Below are 21,591 nucleotides of genomic sequence, written 5' to 3'. Positions count from 1 at the left end.
CGGGCCGGGATCGGGCCGGGTGGCGGCGGCGCTGGAAGGCCGCGGTGCGGCACGCGAAAATAAAGTATTTTGGGAAATGCTAAATACACTTGGAAGGCTGTAGTCAAAGAGGCGCCCGGCATTTGGCCGAGAGAGAAGGCGGGAAACGTTTGGAGGAAGGAAAAATGACGTGAATTCGGAGCCGTGTGTTCCGCGCGTCGGGTGCGGTGCCGGGAGGAGGAGGCAGGAAAGGCGGCACCCGAAGTGCTCTTGGCCCCGTTACCCAGGAAAAGGGACACATGATGTTCCTTTGGATGATCTTGGGAATGTTTCTGGATCCTGCTTGGTCTTCAAAGGGGAAATTACAGGGTCGGGTGTTCCCCAGAGCCCTGCAGGCTGCTCCGCTTGAGCTGCTAGGCGCTCCCGTGTGCGTTAAATGCAGCAGAACAAGCAGTGCCTGATATGTGTCTGCCTTGGGAATAATCCTCCCGGCAACACCCAGCCTGGCCTCAGGAGGAGCCCGGAAACTGGGCAGCGTGCTCCTGTGCCCAGCCTTGAGCCTGACCACGGAGCGTGTTTCTGCGATGGCAAACGTCTCTGGCACTGCAGGGGTGCAGAAATAGTCAGCGGTGAAAACCTTACTAATGTCATAACCTAGGAACACGAATGAAGAAATCAAATAAAATACAAATGCTGTCGGGTGAAGTTTACAAGTTTGAAGCATCTATGCTTTTCAGAAAGTATACAGAGGTGACAATGTTTCTTAAAGCATGCTCAAATGAGAGRCAATGTAGTCTTCAAGCTTAGCGTGTCTGCATCCATTTCTTTCATCAGTTCATGAAAGAAAGAACCTCCACAGAAGGTTCTTCCACTCTTTTGTCATTTCTATAAGTTAAAAGTTACTAAGAAAAGCATTTTGATGACATCCATCCTTTCATTTGCTGCAGGCTTGGTGTGTRCCCCTTCATTCTAGCTTTCATATGCCATTTTAGTAAGCAACTACCTTCACGCTGCTGTATTCCTAGGGCTTTTTTTCTCCTTAAATAGTTAAGATAATCCAGGATGATGCCACTAGGTGGTGCGCTAATGACAGTGTAATTCCCTTCTGAATTCGGGCCCTGCCTTGATTTCTGTCTTAACGTTTTTGTCACACTGATTGACTCATTTCTCTCCATTGATTAAGCTTTGTCACTCTTGATTTATAAAGCCTCACCTGAGATTAGTCCGTTTTTCCCCAGAAGGTAACGCATCTCTTGTGATCTGATTTYGAATCAGATCTGCTGGTTAAATGAGACGTGACCCTGTGTCGGAGAGAATACTTTATGTGTGAATCATCATTTGGAAACCTCTTATTTTATAGCTTGAATGCAGTGTACAGTCACCATAAACATTGGTCAATGTTCATTCTTATGCTGTAGAAGTATCCAGTTGTTTTCCTAGAGATACTTGGTGCTTTATGGACAAAACACTGCTGAAATTCTGGTAGTTGCCCACATAGCCTCCATCTTCAATTGCTCACAGCTCAGAAAGTTTATGCTATTGTGACACCCCTTCCTCACAGACAGGTGCTTGAGTCCATGGGCGCTCCCTGCTCTCCAACCGTGTGTTTCTTCCTCCTGCTCCCGCCCTTGCCTTTAGGCAGCGGGAATGTGAGGTCCAGCAGYGGAGCAGGGGGTGCCGCAAGTGGCCCAACCGGGTGGCTGCGACAGGGCAGGGAGGCTGCCCAGGCCTCCCCCAAGTGAGGGGCCTCTTTCCAAGCCGTGGTTGCTGCGTAAGTGGTGCAGCTTTTACCTTCTGGGCAGGTTTCATTCTCTGCTATCACATTTCATTTATGGGCCTCAATCTCAAACTTGAAGAGCAGAGTTGCTAGAATTTGCTACAAATAGCAAGCAGTCTGGCTGATTTTCTGAGGCAGTTTTTATTAATGCCCTCCATTAGGATGAAGAAGATTGCTGTTATTGCCATTGTCTCTGCTTGCTAATTTAATTAAACTATCATCTCAAAGAACCGAAACAAGATTATGTTCATTTTACACCAGCTGCTGTATAAAACTATGACGTAAGAGGGTTTCCAGCCTGAATAAGGTTATGGGCTAATCATATTACCAAATTGTTTATGCAGCCTATTGGTTTAAATAACTGTACTGACCATTTTTATGTTATTTCAGCTGATACCTATTCTCTAGCAGAGATGATTAATGAAATAAGTTTTAAATGAGTGGGGAAAAAATTGTTCCAACTGTAATCAGTTGATAATGTTTTCTGAAAACGAGATTCACTATGAAAATTATTCTCAAAACCTTCTTTGCCTTTCTGCTTGGTTCTGCAAGATCATATTATATTTTCATCCACCATAGTGAAAGAAGCTGATATTTAGTATGTTATTTCAAAGCCTTTAGTCTTTAACTAAGAAGTACCYGCAAATAGACAATCTTGCAAACTTGAGCCAAACCAAGATTTCAACTGATAAGGAGTTATACAGGACATAAAATCAAATGGCAATATTTCATTTAATATTGGCATTTGTAAAGAAATACAAATATACAGAAGGAAAACTGTTAGCTTCTAGTCCATAGAAGTCCTTAGATTTAATTGTCTGATAGAATCTAATAGATTTTCATTTTGAAAAATGAGGTCATTGTTGAGCAACAAAGCTTTATCATTTTAAACCTTGTCATCACTTTTCTACAATTCACACTCATTGTCATTGCTATTCGCAATCACGGAGAAAAAAACAATCAAAGGGATAACGACTGAGTCTGACTTTGTAAACCAAGCAGACACCAAAGGCAAAGCGGGGGAACTGGGAGGGCAGGTAAAGCATCAGTTACTGCTGCTGAGAAACAGAGTGACCAGAAGAATGGGAGGGCCGTCGTGGGCAGCTCGCAGCAGCCCTTGCCTCTCAGGTGCCTGCTCTGTCACTGCTCTTAGCTGACTGGCTCAGCTGCCCCTCTCTCTGTTGTTCCAGCCTGACATTGGCACCAAAAGCAGAGCTTGAAGATCTGCCACCAGTGATGGCCTCATGTTATGTCACCACGTTGCCCTTGTGCTGGTGCATAGACAGTGGTAACCAATTCASTAAGGCCCGTCTATTTCTGTAGGACAAAAGAAAACCATAAAGACATTGCTTGTGCAGGGAGACCAGAAAATCTCCACCAGTTACTTGCACTTTTGGTGTATACCTTGTCTTTTGAGGACTGATAGAAAATACTAAAACAAAATAAATAAGAAACCCTCTGAAACTCAATGAAAATTCCTCTTCTCAGATACCTTGGCCCCATCACTTCAGGAGGAGGAGGTGTCAGTGAAGAGGGCTGTTAAGATAGGCCCAGATCTGTCCCACTAGGCCCTCAGCAAGTCTGAGCTAAATGCTAGCCTAAAGCATTTTAAATAAAATGAAGCTTAAGACATCATAAATATAATAAAAAGATAAAATTAAAGTTCCCTAAAGCATCATAAATGGCACTAGGCAATTGATTCATATTCTAGATATCCACTGACTACAATCAGAGTCTGACTACACTAGCCATTGCTATAAGCTGTGCTTAGAAATTTACCATAACTAGACAGCAACCTGTATACATTAATGTTAAAAGTCTTAATCTTGAAACTAAACCCATAATGTAGGCCTTCAAAGATATTATACCACAGAATTCATATGCATTCCTCTGGTAAAATCTAAATCTCTGTACGATCCCCATTCTGCATTTCTCTGTTTAGCTTGGTCACTTAGTTTTGGACCGTTCCTATAGAAAGTCCACAGGCATATGCAGTACAATTTTGCCTTCTGATGCAACCTGGAGCAGACAGAGGAATAGTAGAAGAGCCTTTAATTCCTGAAAAAAAGCCACATAAGGACTGCATCTCCTCTGTATCTCCTCTCCTTCCTCCCTAAATGTGCTTTAAAATAAATATCTTAAAATATATATATATATATATTTTCTGACTGAATTTTAAGATTATGGACAAATCCCAAAGGATTTCAGGTAATTGTTGTCAGAACTGATTACAATATCCTGAAGCTCTAGTTCATTTGTACTACCAATATGATGAAAATAGAAGAAAAGTATTTTACTCTCTGCTTTATTACATATATTAGAACATGCAGCTCCCATGCTAGTCATTTTATTTTACTAATTTCTTACRCAATATCTGCTGTGAAAATCCTATTTTATGTTTTATACATATTGGGCATGATTCAGATTTCTGTAGCTCCCTCCTCTTTTTGTGTTTGTGAATCAGAAAATGAGGTTTGACTGTAAAATAGAATGATCTCTTATTAGGAGGCATGTATATAAATTATGCATTATATAAATATTATTATTAACATTAATAATAATAATAATAATAATAATAATAATGATAACAATAACTAAGCTGCTTTTAATGTTTTATAGAGGAGAATTTGTTCTGCTTTCTACTATTTAAAGTTTTTTCTGAAAAAAATATGCATAACAATCTAGTGAGACAGAAAAAAATCTGTTGTGTATAGTACAAAATTTTATCATATAGCTCACCGCTGAACAGAGGCCTTAACTTATCAGAAATCTCCAATATTAAGATTAGCCCCCCCGAAAAAACACATAAAAAATGCTGGAGAGAATGAATAATCTATACTGACATTTTCTGCTCAGCCCAAGTATGTAAGCATATGCTAGATTCCTCTTTTTGGAAACAAATTAAAAGAAAAAAAAACTCAACATGTGAAATCTTAGGATTATTAAAGAAAGAAAAAAAAACCCTAAACATACAATATCATAACATCATGTTAATATCCAGAGTCTRGATACCTGGTGCAGTTCATGTCTTCCCTCTTCGCCCTTCTACTCACTATGGATAACRGAGGTAGAAAAGGTGCAGAGAAAGGTAACAGGGATGTTGAAAGGAGAAGTCTTCTTACAATGAATCATTCAGCAGGCCAAGATTTTATGGGTTACAATAGTAATTTAGGATCATACCTCCCAGAGGCAGCCTTTGATTCAGGGGCCAAACCCTGCATGCTAGCTCAATAATCTAAAAAATATCAGCATAACCCTGCTGTTGGCCAGTGGTTTGGTAAATCTGTTTTTTATAGTGATTCTGGTAAATATAAAARTTGATCTCACCTGCAGTGGCATCTGCATGCCTTTTTGTACTTAAAAAACAGACATGTGCCCTGTGTAAATTGCTAAATCAGGATCTCCTTCTTAATTTAAAAATAAGTTATTGCCTGTGGTAAAAAAAGTATGTTCATAATCAGATTACTATTAGTTCAGGATATCTCGGGATCAATATGGGTGGGCTCTTTTTTAGTTTTTCCTCTGAAACTGGTTAGTGTTTTGAACACTTGTCAGCATTATTAYAACAAACATAAGAGTTCGATAAGATGTGTGCTGGAGTAAGTGTTCTGGAAGGCAAGATATGGTACATCCATTTAAACCCAGGATATACTCAAGCCAATTGTTTTGGGAAAAACAGAAAGAAGAAAAACACTGACTAACTGGGTAGTAAATAATATTCATGAGGAATGCTTTGCTGTGTACATAAATGCTTTGCTGTGTACATAACCTACATTATTGTCTACAGTGCATATGAAGGCTATGGTCATTCCAGGTACAAGTCTACTGTAGAAGTCCTGGAACAAAAGATTCCTTGAGTTAGGACTAATTTTGCAGCCTTCCTGAACCAACGATAGGAAAATACATAGATCAAGGGATTGCAGGCAGAATTAAAGTAAGCAAACCARATTAGGATGTCAAAGAGAACTGGGGGAGTAATGAAATCTAGAAGACTGTCTACCATGGTATCAATAGTAAAAGGCAACCAGCAGAGGAGGTAGATTCCTACAGCTATCCCAAGTGTCTTTGCTGCTTTCCTTTCGCTCTTGGATGCTCCTACATGCAGTTGAGACCCGACGCTCTTATTCATGTTGCTTATGAGTCTGGCTTGTTTGTTAGCTACGGTAAATATTTTGATGTACAAAACTATCATTATGAGGCAAGGGAAGAAGAAAACAGGGAAATTCAACCAACCCCAGAGCTTGTTGAACAGCAGCTGACAACTACCAACACAGGGCATGTCCTGTAAGAAATGGCCCAGCCCTTCTGTGATCTCTTTGGCATACAGGAAAACCGAGGTATAAACCATAGGGACTGCCCAGCCCACCCCAATGTAAATGCAGGCCACCCTTATGGTGAACTTTGTGGGGTAGAGCAAAGGGTCGCAGATAGCGTAATGCCGGTCAATGGAAATGAAGCACAGGTGAAATATGGAGGTCAGGCAAAAGACCGTGTCCAGGAAGGTGTGCAGCTTGCAGAAGTCGTCTCCAAAATACCAGCAGCTCTCTACAGATCGTATCGTGCTGAAGGGCAGCACAATCAGCCCCAGGAGGAGGTCAGCCAGGGCCAGGGAGAGGAGCAAGAAGTTAGTGGGAGTGTGCAGGGCTTTGAAATGGGAAACCACAATGACCACGAGCAGGTTCCCCAGCACCGTGAGCAACATGCCCAGCGCACAGACCACATAAATGGCCACCTGGATCCCAAAAGGGTGCAGGGTCCGAAAGCAGGAGCCATTTGCCTCATAGCAAAACACAGGGATCATCCCCTCTCCTGGGCCAGGTCCTGGGGCTGAGATCACTTCAGCCTTCCCAGGTCTGCAGGACCCTTTCCAGGATTCCAACAAACCTGGAAAAGGACTCAGCTTGTAGCAGAGATGCCAGATGACTACCTGAAAAAGGTAATGAAAAGGCACATTAGAAGGAGAGATGCATCTTTTAATCAAACATTTTCATTAGAGCTGTTGGACAGTTTCTATTGTTCAAGGAAAAACAAAGCTATTTTACCTGTGTTATAATTCTATCAAAGTAAAGTAGTTTCAGACCAGAYCACTGCATTCGATTTTTATGGTACCACTTTTTATATTTTTGATTTGGATTTCTTCAACCAGTCATGTTAGTAGTGCTTAAAAAAACCACAGCAAATGGAGATGTGTGAGCAAGCAGTAAATAAAGACAAGTTCTGCCTTAGAAGAAAAAATAACAGTGCTGACTAGCAGTCATTGCAAGAGAAAGCTCATTAAGGGATTTTAAAGCTGACTCCAGTATAATAGTACACCAATTCTTGTGAATTTCTCTGGAAATTAAATTCCCATTTAGTAATGATTCTTTTTATTAAGCAGAAGATCTGCAGTGATTACTATAAAATAAGTAATTTCTTACTGCAACAAAAACGCATGGATATCCATTGTGTTGATGGCATGTAAATATACAGGAGAGAAGATAGTAAAACTGTATGTCCCAAATATCACCACTACTTTTTACTTAAGACAGTGACATTTAAGTTTCAACCATAACTGTAAGATATTAAAGGTTTATAATGGCTTGATAGAACAGAAAATTGAACTATATGATTTTTAGTAAGACAGCTACAGTTAYGTACACAATATTTTCTTGTACATATTCTATTTTTCTTGAAATGTCTGGAATAATAGCTTGAAATTATTTCTACTTTCCCATCTATCCCAACAACAACAAATTGTAAATCTTTCCTAATTACGTTTCCATGAGATTTTAAGCCAGAAATACTTACAGTGAAATACTTGTGCATTCAGCTGTACTGAAATGGATTGAAACTCTCTTCCAAGCACATGTCTATCTCCTACATGGAAAGCATGAGATCAGTCAACACTTTATATAACCCAGATGTACGAAGAGTCCCCATAGATGGGTGATTTACCTTAGGGGCATAAACACTGTTGTTTATTTGGCAAAAATGCCATTTTCAAATAAGATACTTAAACACACATGCTCAGCTGTTGTCAAAGCTCCAAAGACTTTTTTGAGGGTTAGTCTAATTTTCTTCCTTTGGATATTCCCAAAATATAAACAGCTAATACCAGCTCATACAGGGGAGCTACTGACCACCACAACACAGAGGCCTTCCCTGCTAAAATGAGTCACATCCACTGCTCCCAAATTTTTCTTTTTTATCTGTAGCAGTTCCCATTTCCATCCTTTAATAAATTAGTATAGAGAGACATGTACAGTAATCCTACCACCCTGGCAATTTGGTGATGTTTCTTTGATGAAGGACCTTCTCCAGCAGTGGAAATGTCTGTCTATAATAGGATMTTGGGCATTAGCACTCAAATAAGACCAATATCACTCAGGAAATCCCCAGATCTCTCATTGGAGACCATTTTAAAAATTACTCCTCACTTCTCAGAGGATGTTTTGCAGAGGCACAGATCCTCCACTCCTGTCCCCTCCTCCACTCCTGTCCCCTGCTCCACTCCTGTCCTCAGCAACATGCCAGCTCCTGAAGGTCTCCTATCGTACRGGCTGCAGAGCTTGGCTGCTTTCTTCCCTGGTCTGCAATTCATCTGCTTTGCAAGCATCTCTAACGTGACCTGTCTTGTTCTCTCTACTTTGGATCTCTCCAGTTAATAACTGACCTGCKGCCTATCTCTTCTCTCTCTTCATGATTTTGAGACATAAAGTCCCTAAGACTTCTGAGGCCCAGCGAAGAGGCTGTCACCAAGAGGAAAAGAGGAAGTTTTCTTTGAACTGACTTCTTAATACTAGAAATAGATAAAGTTGTCATCAGTTTTCCTTACATTTGCAACTGTTTCCTCAGTTCTAAAAGGGACATAAGAAATAGCTTTATAATGCAAATTTTAGAATATTTGTAAAAGCAAGTTATTTTGAGTTTTTTTTTTTTTTTTTTTTTCCAGTTGTACAGCTTAAGGTAGTGTTTCTTTACTATTAAAAATCCCAATGCAAGAAAATATAGACTGGACATAGCTATATAAAGCACCTGGTTTAGGGTGAGACTTGCCATAAAAATTGAAAATGCTTGCTTTTTGTTCTTCTATTTCCACATTTTAATAAATTATCATTTAATATTAAGATTGTCAAAGGATTTTAGGTAGTTCTTGATACTAATAATAGGGTTTATGTCCTTGCTGCTCTGCCATTTTTACTAGTTTTCATTCTTTCTATATTTTATATTCCTKCTCTTGCACATCTATTTTTTTCAGACCAAAGTGATGAACATGTTCCCAAAGTGAATTTATGTTGAATGTGCTACACAGCTTGAGTTTATTAGCAGAGAACAGAGAGAGTTTCAAAGGATTAAAGAGTTTCCAGGAAGGCCACCATCAGTGACCTTTTGCCGTGACACTTTTGTTCACAGCATCTGAAAGAGTCAGTCTGGATTAAATAAAATATAATAAAATATAAGTCTCAGAAGACTATAGACTTACTAAAATGACCTGTATTGAGATTAGCAAGGATAAAACTGAAATCCTCAGCCATGCTTATTGTAGTCTTTGCTCTCCTCTGCACTAGTGAATAGAGATCATCTCTGAAAAAGCAGGCCTATTAATATATAAGTGCTTTATCACTACTAAAGAGTGATAGAACTGTATTTAAATTAAGTCCATAATAAGGTTTTGCTTTTACAGTTTCCTGCCCTTAGAAGGTATTCTGTGTTCTGAGCATTCAGACATCCATTCAGTACAGACCAGCATTCTTACAGGCACAATTAGTGCCTCAATTACAGGCACAATTAGTGCCACAATAAGCTAGCTGTGATAGTTTAAAATGTGTAACAAAACTGAACTGATGATGGAGGGATTGGAACTCACTGGCATTGTCCCCATCTGTAGCATCTTTGCCCAAAATAATCAGCTGAAGGATTAAGACCCAGGATATTAAGATCCAGATTAAGGAAGGAGTAAAAAACTAATATTTTAGTTCAGAAAGCTAACAAAAAAAGAATAGAGGAATGAATTTAAATTTTTATCTGACACCTTAAAAATCAAGAGAACTCATTGTCTTTTTCCAGTTCTGGACTCTCTTACTCAAGCTAAAATAAAATATTTTCTTTCACCTTATTGATATTGTTATTCTTTTATAGTATGCCTTTTTGTCGTCGTCGTTGTTGTTGTTCCCTGTTTATATCTACTTTGAAATGAAAAAATATCACCATAAGGTGAAACTTTTTCAATATCTCATCATATTAAAAATATTTCTGCTCAGGATTTTTTTCTTTCCAAGCATTTTGCTGAATGTGATCCCAACTGCATTTTTTGGTGAATTTCATATTTAGTGATGAGGTGTGAAAGAGATCACAAAAAAAAAAAAAAGAAAAAAAAAAAAGAAAATCAGAATACCCATTTGATAGCTGTATATGACATACTTTATTTCAAGAGTACTCTGAAGCTTATTCATTAATAAACTCTGCTAAGGGTAATCCCAAGACTGCAAAGGAGTGCCACAGGTACAAGTACTAGAGCCTTTCCCCAGAGCTGTTGTTTGTTGCAAGCAAAACACGTCTGGTGGGAGTAAGCTAAGCAAAACAACCAATATGTTAATAGGACCAGATGATTCTCATTTCAGAAGAACAAAAACAGTGGCTGAAGCCATTTCTAAAGCTTTCAGAATGAAAAGTGAGCTCTTGCACTGCCTAGCACTGGTAGAAGGAAACAAAGGGACAGGAGACACTGCCATGCAAGGCACCACATTGTCCAGATATGAATCAGATATTGATTCATTCCAGTGACAGGACAAGGGGCAACGGGTGTAAGTTGCAACACAGGCAGTTCCATCTCCATGTGAGGAGGAACTTCTTCACTGTGGGGGTGACAGAGCCCTGGCACAGGCTGCCCAGGGAGGCTGTGGAGTCTCCTTCTCTGGAGGTCTTCAACACCTACCTGGATGCCGCCCTGTGCCACATGCTGTAGGTGATCCTGCTGGAGCAGGGGGCTTGGACTGTGTTCCCTTCCAACCTTAACCATTCTGTGATTCTGTGATTCTGTGATTCTGTGATTCTGTGATTCTGTGATCCCTGCTACTTTGTATCAGGCAATGAGGAACAAAAAATCCAACTTCTGCCCTTAATAATATTAGAAATGTTAGACATGCTAGAGTATTTAGGTTTTGCTGCCTTGGAAATGAACATCCTCCTTGCATCCTCACATATCAGAGCTTCTCAATGAGTTGACTGTCACTTTGGTGTCCTACCTGTGGACAAGGAAGACAGAACTTAAGCTTTGCTTATGACACCTTTGATAGATGTGATCCCATTCTAAGATGGTAGTAGTAATACAGTTTTATTTATTTTTGGTTTATTCCCCCTTTTGTTTTTTTAAAAAAGAAACTTTAATTTCCCTGGAYGAATGTACCCACTTACATAGAAACATATTTTCACGACAAGTTATTCATATGTGCAGTGCAAGGCACTGCAGCCAGAGATAGGCAATTGTTCACAGGCAGCAGCTAAAGGTCATGTCATGGCCTAAATCACTTACATTGAAAATATTTTTTTTGTTATGGACTGAAACTTACATTTATAGAAACAAATTGAAGGTAGCTAATAAATATCAGTAAGAGTGTATCAGGCAATAGACTGTAAGGACTATATATAGATAGATTATATGAATAAGAGTCTCTGTATAGATTATATATATACACAAGCCTATTTCGATTACATATATGGTACTAAATGAGACTATTTATTGTAAGACCTCTTTATTATTTTAAATGGAGAATTTTCAGCTGTAAAAAAACATTCTGCTTCCCTTGTTCTCTTGGGAAGTTTGACTTTCAGCATGACTAGGGTGCTAATTTTCAGACAGTGATATCTAAATAGTTACCTCATGCTTGAATTCTGCAGCTTAAAATTGAGCATTCACACTGGCCTTCCACACAAYTGATTCTTTAGTGTGGTTACCAAAGTGATGCATCATAACTTGTGCCTCTGTGCACACAGCAGAGAATATGGGCAATGCATCCTGTACATTTTGCCAGTATGATTTGCCATTTCCTAAACAAAATCCGCTAGGGTATTTTACTGTCTTTCTGAATTTAAGTTCAGCCATGTGTTACATACTATCTTATTTGATAGTGTATGCCACTGTGTTGGCCTATTATAAAGATTTTGTAAAGACATTGCATTTATCTTTACAATATTGCAAAGACAAAAAAACAACCACATAAATATTTTCAAATGTTTCTGGAAGTAATTCCTGTGAGTGTTAATTCATTTATACAGCATGCAACAGCTTAAACACTTTTTTACAGGGGGATGCTAGAAGATATACTAAGAGTAGGAGAGTCTGAAGGTTACGCTTCCATGACTAAATTAAAATCAAAATGTTTCTTGAAACAAAGAATAAACTAAACCAGAAATGCTTGTATTGCCAATTAAAATAATCTAGCCAGAAGAAGACATTGTACAAGGCGTTGAAAATCTAATAAAAAGATTGACTGTTATAGAAATAGAGGCAGAAAGCAAACATCAGGTAAGTCCTGATTATAATAGAGGTTTTATTACTTCAATCTGTTTCTTGAGAGAAATTTGGTTCTTGCTTCTTACTGTGACACATAGAGAATTTTAATATTTTTTCTGAAATGTTTTCCTGCTGCAGAAAATWTACGGGATGTGCTACTAGAAAACAATGGATGCCACAGCATTATCACTTAGCTTTGAGAAAACTATACTAAAGGCAAACAGGAGTAAAAATAATGAGCTACCTAAGAAAAATGCTTTCATAGTAGGGATGGTCATTTTGGTAGAATAATTACAATAGCAGTGTAGTAACAGGCAAGAGAGGGAAAACAGAAAAGAGGTGATGCACAGCAATTTGCCATGACATGTATGGGCCAGCAGAAGAAATCTCCAGGATATCAGAATGATTTGGAACATCTGGATGTGGTATAAAGCATAATATGAAACTAACAAAAAGACAGTTATGACTGAGGAATAGACAAGAAATTTGGTGGGGGAGTGAATTTCTTGAAATGACAAGTGGAAGCAAAACAGAAATTTTTCTCCATCGTGCAAACAAGGTGATGCCACCCATGCATCACCTTGCACCCATGCACATGTTCATAATACAGAGGCAAAGATGAAGGTCTTGCATTCCTAGACCTTCAGTGGTTTATTCTGCACTTCTAGCCCTTAAAATGTTAACAAAGTTAAAGAAATACTGTTCAAGCTGTGAGAACCAGAGATGGTGGATGAAGTCATGGTTTGGAGGATGAAGTCATGGTTTGGAGCACAAGAAGAAATACTCTCCAAAGTGCTACAGCACAGGCAATCCTGGGGAAGAAAAACAGATAAAGCCAAAACTGCTTAAGCAGTTCCCGTAAGGAAAAATGGTGTCTTTTTTTTTTTTTTTTAGATCATTGATAAAATGAGAAAAGCAGGGATATGTCTAACCACACAGTTCCTTCTCCAAATGAAATCTTGACTCTCTTTATTAAATTAAAATGCATCTTTATATCTTCAGAAACACCCTGAAAGCATCACAGCTGCACAGTTCCATCAGGCCTGGAGAGCCATGCAGGTGTATCATTTCTATCAGTCAGCACCTGAACTGAAGGAAGATGGGGCACAATCTGGCTCTCAGGTGTGTTGCTGCAGCTAGCTCCATGTCAGCRGCGCTCAGGGATCTGGGGAGCCTGGGAACAACATTCTTTATTGTAGAATAAAACTAATTTTACAGCAATCATTGTTTCAGACTCCTGGCTCTTGGTTTACAGTTATTATAAATGAAAAATATTTCAAAATAAAATATTTGTGATCCTGTTGCTTCTGCTGTCTCAATTTTAGTTAGCTGATGCACAGAACGGGATCTGTGCATGGACTGTGCAGGTGGCTTGTAAAGGTGAAAGTATATTTGCTCTGTCATGGTAAATTGCATGGACTGTTTAGCCAGACAATTTGCACTCATTTGTATTTTATGTGCTGCTCAGGTATTCAAGAATTTTTATGACATGATAATATCCTTTAATACGAAAATTATACTTTCCTACTACCCTCTATTATCCTTTGGCAGACTCATTAGAACATTTTTATTACTTTCAACACAATATTTCTTCTATTTGTCTTTTTTTTTTTCTCACATGACTTTACAAGATGCACATGCTTCCATACAGCATAGGGAAACACTGTTTCATTCAGTCTGTCTGTTCTTTATTGTCATTTATGTCATTTTATTTATCTGTTTGTTTTACACTGCATAAATAACAGCAAGTCTTAGATGCCATCGACCATTATCTTTAAAGCTGCTCTTGCTTGTGGACTCCACAAGGGGGTAGGAAAACCTTTCAGACAGTTTAGGCAGTGACACAAACGTTCAAAAGGAAAAAAAAAAAGGTGAATTTACAGTATTCTCACCACTAGCAGGCACTGTATGAACCTTTACCTTGCTGAGTTGCAAATCATTCTAAGGAAAAAAAAAAAAGAGAGAATAGTAGTCATTTAAATAAAAATCACTGAATCTGAAGACYGCTCTGCTTGTTGCTATTAGGGATAGAACAAAAATGAGGGCACATCTGGATAAGCTGACTGGGATGCTCCTCAGTGTGTCTTGCCACCCTGTGCATCTGAAGTGAGAAGTCCTGGAGCAGGAGAGCCAAGGAGGATGCTCCTTGGCCAAAGTGCCCACCTGGATATGACAGCTTGAGCTTCCTCCCGAATCAAGGAAAGCAGAGATGTACTCAAGGGGCAACATTAGCTCCTGCTGGAATCTGCCATGGTAAGAAGATAAAAGTCCAAACTTTCAAAGACTTCCAATTGCTATCCTAAGGAGATGAATATAGTCTGGATCTGACAAAGAATAGAATTTGTGCTAAAATTGTTCACATCATATATTGAAAAAAATAGATTACTGTGTTAACATGAATATAGGAAAAAACCTTGAAATAGTATTTCAAGAGAGGAATCATTGAAGAGATCTGTAGTGTKTGCATTTGAATATAAATGGTGTATCCTGTGGAATTGAATATAGTGAACATGTCATTGCAGAAAACAAATGCACTCCACTTCTCCTGAGCACCAGAAAGTATGGGCTGCAGAGCTGCATGTTATTCAGCAGCTGTAGGTTTTGTGCAAGGCAGAAGACCTCAAGTCTACCACAGTGTGAAATAGAACAGCATCTTGCAATGTCATGGAGGAACCAAATCCTACAGTCCCAAATCAAACAATAAATGTCCTCTAGCTCTCCCTGTTTGACCAATATGCAACAAAATAAAATGATTCCAGCATGATTCAATCATTCAAATCTTCCAACATGATTCCTTCTTATTTTCTGATGGATATGCAGGAAAACTTGACTAGAAAACTTGTTCCAGTAGAACCAATCCGGCTACACACTACAGATTGGGTATTGTGTCTGACTAGGAGGTAAATGCTCTTTTAACATCCAAGGACAMACATTGGACATCAAACACTGAAGTCTCACAGATTGTTATGTAAGGATTTGCAGATCAGAAAAGTTGTCTTTCTAGGATATGCAACATATTGGGATGAATGTAAATGATTTATGCCCTATGTCAATTCAACCACTATTTAAAATRTCTCTGACTGCATTACATGTCACCAGGTAGGAATTATGGAACATGTTTCAGAAATGCTTAAATGTGGACATGAATACTTAATAGGYAATGACATTAAGACAGAAATATCAGCTAGAATATTGGCTGGTGGTCCTTACATGTGGAGAAAATATTTRCATTAAAGGCTTTGGTCTTTGTATTTTTTGTTAAGAAAGATGAGAATTTTACACTCACACAATCAGCCTTTCTCCTTACTCTCTCCTTACTCTCAAACAAGGAGTTCCAGACCCAAAACAGAATGTGCTTCCATTGTCAGAAATACACTAAAAACTTTCCAGCAAAGAATATGGCCTGCTGTGACTGGTATTATATGCCAGCATCAATGTGATCGACCAGTAATCAAACAAACATATGAGTGCTTTTACTAGTCCAACCACCATAGCTGCAGTCAATGGCGGCAGATCAGCCCATCTTACTTGAAGGACATACCTGGTCTAAACTCTTACAGTTACTTTGTGCTGACTTTGGAGAGAGTGGAACAGTGCAAGAAGTGGGATTAGAGACTTCAGATCAGTGGTAAAGTTTGGTGGGATGAATCTTGGGTGAGTTTTCAACAAGAATAGTTTGTATTATCTGGAGCCTGGCATATAAATTAAGATTGCACAAGAATGTGCTGGAATATTTCCCATGCTGAGGGCTGAAATCCTGATTCTGTTGATTTCAGGGGAAAAAAATCCCTTCAAATTTAAGCCAAAATTACACTCACAATCTATYTGTTTAGGTAATAATAGCAAACTTCATACAACTATAAATATCCCCGATGAAAAAGGGTACAYGAAGTGTCACCCTAATTAGTAGGTCATGTATTCTGCCTAAGAGATTATTTATAGTGAACATAAAAAAGATTTAATGCATGTGTACAAAATTAGTCATTAAAAAGTTGAGTTTGTGGGTCATATGTAAACATCTTCTGAAATCAAACCTTAAGACATTAATGGATTATAGAAAGATTCCAACTTCTAAAACACCATCAAAGCACTAAGATTTACCACAGAAGGTAAATATATATAAATATCAAAATAATTAGTCTTATTTTTAAATGCAATATTTGGCAAGATAATTCTACAGTGCTAAGCCTTGTATTCCTATTGTGCATTTCAGATTGTCTTTCCTGAAACATGAATATTCAGTAATCTATTAATTCCCTGTGTTTTTTAGAGTAGATATCAGTAGTAGAATATTTTACTGTGATTCATCTTCAGAGAAAAGCTTTGCCGTGCGAAAATGTGGGTTGAATATTTTACCCTTTAAAATATATTTAAGTGCTTTCTGAAACCATGGATAATATAAACCATATATTAGTGGATTACAGAAAGAATTGAAATAACCGAGCCAGGTTAGAGCATCAAACAAAGGTAAAGGAGTAGAGAAATTCAAAAACGGATCGACTAATATGGAGAAAAAACAAGGAAACCAGCATATTAAGAAACCCAGCATAACTATACTCAGTGTCTTGGCAGCTTTCCTATCTTTACTCAGATTTTTCGCAACACCTTTGCTGTGATTGTGTGCCTGGAATACTGCACCTCTGTGCTTTTGGGAAACTACAAAAATTCTAGCATAAATCCCTACCATAATACAACCAGGAGCAAATAAACCCACTGTAAATAAAATAGTGCCCCACACTTTGTTGAAAACAAGTGGACACAAATTTGAGCATTTAACCAAATTTTCATAGYCCTCTATTCCAGCAGCATAAGCTTCTGAGAAAACCACCCCAAAAGCAAATGCAGCAGGCACCGACCAGCATACTACTATTATTTGTATTATAGCAGTGGCAGTCATCAYGCTGGAGTAATGTAAAGGATGGCAGATTGCATAAAAACGATCAATAGCAATGGAGCAAAGGTGGAAGATGGAAGCTAAGCAGAGCATCATGTCAACGCTGTAATGGATTTTGCAGAATGTGATCCCGAAGTACCAGCAGTTCTTCACAGACCTAACCATGCTGAAGGGCATAACRGTGAAGCCCAGTAGGAAATCTGTGACAGCCATGGACAGGATGAGCAAATTGGTCGCAGAGTGAAGCCACTTGAAATATGAGATGGAAATGATTACGGCCAGATTTCCTAAGACAGTGAGAAGGAAAATTCCCGTCATAAATAGAYACATTACCCCTTGGACTCCTGGTGACCTCGAGGACTCAGGACAGGACCTATTTCCAAACGCAGAGCAATCAGTCGTTTCCCTTGATATATTAGGAGAAAACATAGTCAATCTTCTATCAGCTTTTTCTACAGGAGACACGATTCCATAAACTAGTTCAGTTTTCATGTGTTTCCAAAAGATTCCAAATCCTAGCATGAGAATGCATCATAAAGTTAGTCAAAACTCTGAATTAAACTAGAGCTAGCTAATTCAGAGAAAATCTTCCTACTGACTTAAATAAGGAACAATTTTGACACATTATTTCTGTAGTAGTACATGAAAGCTGGAAACTGGAAGCTATTAGAAAATTCATTGCAAATATTTTAAATAAAGTAGTTCAAAGTAAACATAATTATCTCCCAAATTAAGGGAATGGTATGAAAATTCCAATTTCATTTTGTGAATTCTGTAGCGTTAAAAAAGTTTGGTAAAATCTGGCGCTTGGCTTTTGTATATAACAATATTATCCATTTGCTGCAGGGAGGAAGCAACTCCTGAAGTCATCTCACTGTGAACATCATATAGGATTTATTTACCTCTTCAAACTTGAAATTTTGATCTTCAATAAAAGAAACATTATGCCAGCTCACATAACTTGGTTTTCCTGGAAATTTCAGCTAATGAGCTGTAACCAAATTCTGATTGTAAGAGTCGAAAAATGACCTTTCAAAACTCCAATTTCCAAATTATTTATGATGCTAAACTCATCTTTGTTAGATTATAAAGTACCAGCTACGAACATAGATGATGGAAATTGGTTGTAAAAACCAGCTTCGTAACAAATAGTACCTAGATTCCCTACATATACCCTTGTCTTGTATGAGTGTAATTCCACTGACTGAAAAGGAGTGGAGATGGATTCAGTCGTCTCCCCTGTAACAGACTGTGTTCCAGCTGTCATATTTATAAATTAATACACTACTGATTACTTTCAAAAGTCAGAAAAAATCCCTTTATCTGCCTCATTTCTTCAACTTCTCTTCCTGTTCACAAGTTTTGGATTAAGAGTAAATTTAGAAATAGAAGCAGAGATGCTCTTCTGCCATTTAACCACCCCGAAGGAATTTGGGGAGCAGATTAGTCATTTGTTTTCTTTTGTTAATTATCACACTAAAATGAAAATACAAAAATAGGGCGTCAAAAGACCTTAAAAAAAAAGTATGCTAGACAGTCTTTTTTACAGGCTAGCCTACCTGTATCTGGTTTTGCAATATATATTACAAACTCTACAAGGAAAAATAGAATGCACAAAGCATCAATTAGATTCTTTAAGTAGATGTTTTCCTTTTTTGTTATTGTCCTGCAAAAGTAGAATATCTGCAGAAGGCAGAGCACTGTCTTTGAAATTTTGCACAGAGTAATGAAAGGCAGCAAAAGACTTTTCTTTTATGATATTGCATTTTGGTCTCAAGAGATTTTCAGATAAGAATGATGTATATAATTTAGGGGGGGGGTACATCTACAGGAGGTAAACAAAGACAAATGTCTCTATTCCCAAGTCCATTATTTTTGTTTCTTCTATTAATTCATTTACCCTCATGTACAGGAGAACTATTTTGGTGACTTAATCTAGATACAAGTCATATAAGAAATAGTCTTTGAAAGGAGAAGCCAAAAAAATGTGAAATATGGGAAAGATGTTATATTTCTTGTATATTTCAGTGAACAATCCATTCTAACTAYAATATTTTTGAATAATTACCAGCCCTACTTTCACAAAAGTGAAATATAATCTTTTTAAAGATTACTATTGTATARTTTAATAGGATGCAACAATAGTATTCGTCATGCTGACTTTATCCACAGATTCCATGAAAAAGAAAAACTCCGCCATAGATCAAGGACAAAGAGTAGCAGATTAAGAGAGCTGTTTCTATAGAAAAATTTGTCATCTACTTTTTGGACATTATGTTATTTATAAAGAAAAAAAAAAAACAGAAAAGGTAGTATTTACTTTCTCACAAGAAAAGACAAAATGAATTCACTCTTACTGTGAATAAATTAAGTCTTCGGAGATCAGAGTTAGACAGTCAAACATTTTAGAGATGTGTTGACGATGCATTCTGTCCATTGTGAACGGTTGTTATCCAGCACAAGGTAGCTAGGACTCTTACAGAATGGAAAGTACAGTAAGTTATAAAAACGGGGCAGACAGCATTTTTTCTTTCTTTGATTAACTAAGAGAGAAGTAAGAACATTTAAAAGATTCCACCTTTATGGCAATTGCTTTAAACACAGACAAAGAGACTTTCTCTTGGAAGTAAAGTACAAATCACTGGAATTATATAAAGTATAATAATTTAGCAACTCAAAAAATAGTCTTTAAAGAAAAAATGTCTTTCGGATGGATCAGCATCTTTGAGACAGTTATGTCTAGAAACTTTATTTTTACATCATCAAGGGAGAGAGATGTAAACTTTAGATACATGTTTTTTTACTAAAACAATTTATTAAAACATAAGTCAATGGATAAAGCAGACATGTTCATGTTAAGTATATAAGAAAAATGTGTGAAAATGCTATATTTCAAATAGCACTGCCTTCAGAAAGCMGTGGCCCATGCACCTCAATACTTGTCCTTCTCTCATAATGGATTAACCAGCAGTGGCAGAAAAATGGTCTGGTAACTCATCTTTAAGAAATGCCGTCTGACATTACTAACAAATCCATAGGAATCAAAACGTTTATAAAAAAGAAATGCTTAATTGAGTTTTAATTTGTAAAAGCATAGCTGCTGAGAGGACCTTAGAAACTGCCTCTGAGAATTAGTCACATTAGATTCTGCTGTGTAAAGTCATCATGGGGGACAAATTTTGTGATAATTTTTTTCACTGGCAATCCCATGTAATTTCTTTATGCCCTAAGAGATTCCCTCTTTATGTAATTTGTCATTTCCATGTTCATTATTAATTGGAAAGTATATTCATTATGAATATGAATGTAGTTGAAACAGTGCATTGTGAATCTGTTTCTTGCTTCGGGCTGACTTCAGCAATGCTGAAGTCACAGCAATAAGGAGCAAAAGATGAGCTCATATTTTCTGAGAATTGTTTCTTCTCTTGGCCTGTGAAGGCCTAGAGGATGCAAGATGCACTCTSTCTTCGGTGATCTCTTTTTAAACTTCATAGTATCTTCTATGCTATTACTTAAAGTTTAAGGAGTCGGCTTTTCCCCATATCAATGAGAAACAGGAAGCCTGGACATCTAGGAGAGTGCAGTGGGTTTCGTTCTAGACACCAAACTGCAAAAAGTAGAACAACAGATATATATGTTACCACTAAGGTAACCACTAAGGTCCCAGTGGTTCTGACTTCTTACGAAATTATTTTGTTTTAAAAGGCTATTAAACAAATATCACACGGAAATATTTTCAATTGTCTGCACCACTGGATTTAAATGGCAGCATGTATATGAAAATGTCTATTAAAAAAAAACCCACAAAGAAGGAAGTTATTTTTTCTCTTCTCTTCCTTGTTGAGCAAGTGTTAACATAGTATAGAAGATAGGGTATATGCAGTGTATACAGGGTGGATGAGTTAATGATTTCAGGAAAGCTATGTATTTTGCAATATTTACACATTTTAGGAGCTCAACTTTTCCATTCAGTCATTGTGCTAATGTTTCTTTTAATCTAGCAGCTTAAAGTACTCCATTTTGTTGCTATGATTTCTATTTTGGGTACTAGAATTGTATCACCTGAACAACCAGGGCCACTCCTGTCCCCCTGCATGTGTTGCGTCTTAGGAGAGGTYGTGTTGGTCACCTGGAGATGGGAGTATTGCACTAGATGCCATAGCAGATAGCAACCATACTGTAGCAGTGTTGCATCCATCACAGTGCAAGCTACAGACAGTAAGGCAGATGAAGCAGGAGGCAATAGATGAGTCTTAGTCTTCACACATGAAACCTGTCAATTCTGTACAAAGCACAAAAGAATAGTGACACTACAAACTTATTATCTGGGAATATTACCATTCATTTCACTAGTGGTAAAAGAGCAAACAGGATTTTGGTCAAAAGGATCTATCATAATATTGGAGTAATTGTTCTACAGAAGTTTTCAGAAAAGTTAAAACATATGAT

The 21,591-nt window shown here is 37.8% G+C and overlaps 2 protein-coding genes across 2 annotated transcripts; both read right to left on the bottom strand.

Annotated features, from left to right (window-relative positions):
• Nucleotides 1-5,561: 5,561 nt before the first annotated feature.
• On the bottom strand, nt 5,562-6,557 carry LOC112954926 (trace amine-associated receptor 5-like). Its single transcript, XM_026048202.1, has one exon. It carries the CDS (start codon nt 6,555-6,557, stop codon nt 5,562-5,564), a length of 996 nt encoding a protein of 331 aa, XP_025903987.1.
• Nucleotides 6,558-16,542: 9,985 nt separating this feature from the next.
• TAAR2 (trace amine associated receptor 2) lies at nt 16,543-17,571 on the bottom strand. The gene has a single exon (XM_026048221.1). The coding sequence runs from the start codon at nt 17,569-17,571 to the stop codon at nt 16,543-16,545; it is 1,029 nt and encodes a 342-aa protein (XP_025904006.1).
• Nucleotides 17,572-21,591: the final 4,020 nt, after the last annotated feature.

The sequence above is a fragment of the Nothoprocta perdicaria genome, unplaced genomic scaffold (genome assembly GCF_003342845.1).
Source record: "Nothoprocta perdicaria isolate Ctin4 unplaced genomic scaffold, notPer1 scaffold_52, whole genome shotgun sequence".
Classification (NCBI taxonomy): Eukaryota; Metazoa; Chordata; class Aves; order Tinamiformes; family Tinamidae; genus Nothoprocta; species Nothoprocta perdicaria.
This window is presented reverse-complemented; position numbering and strand designations above follow the sequence as displayed.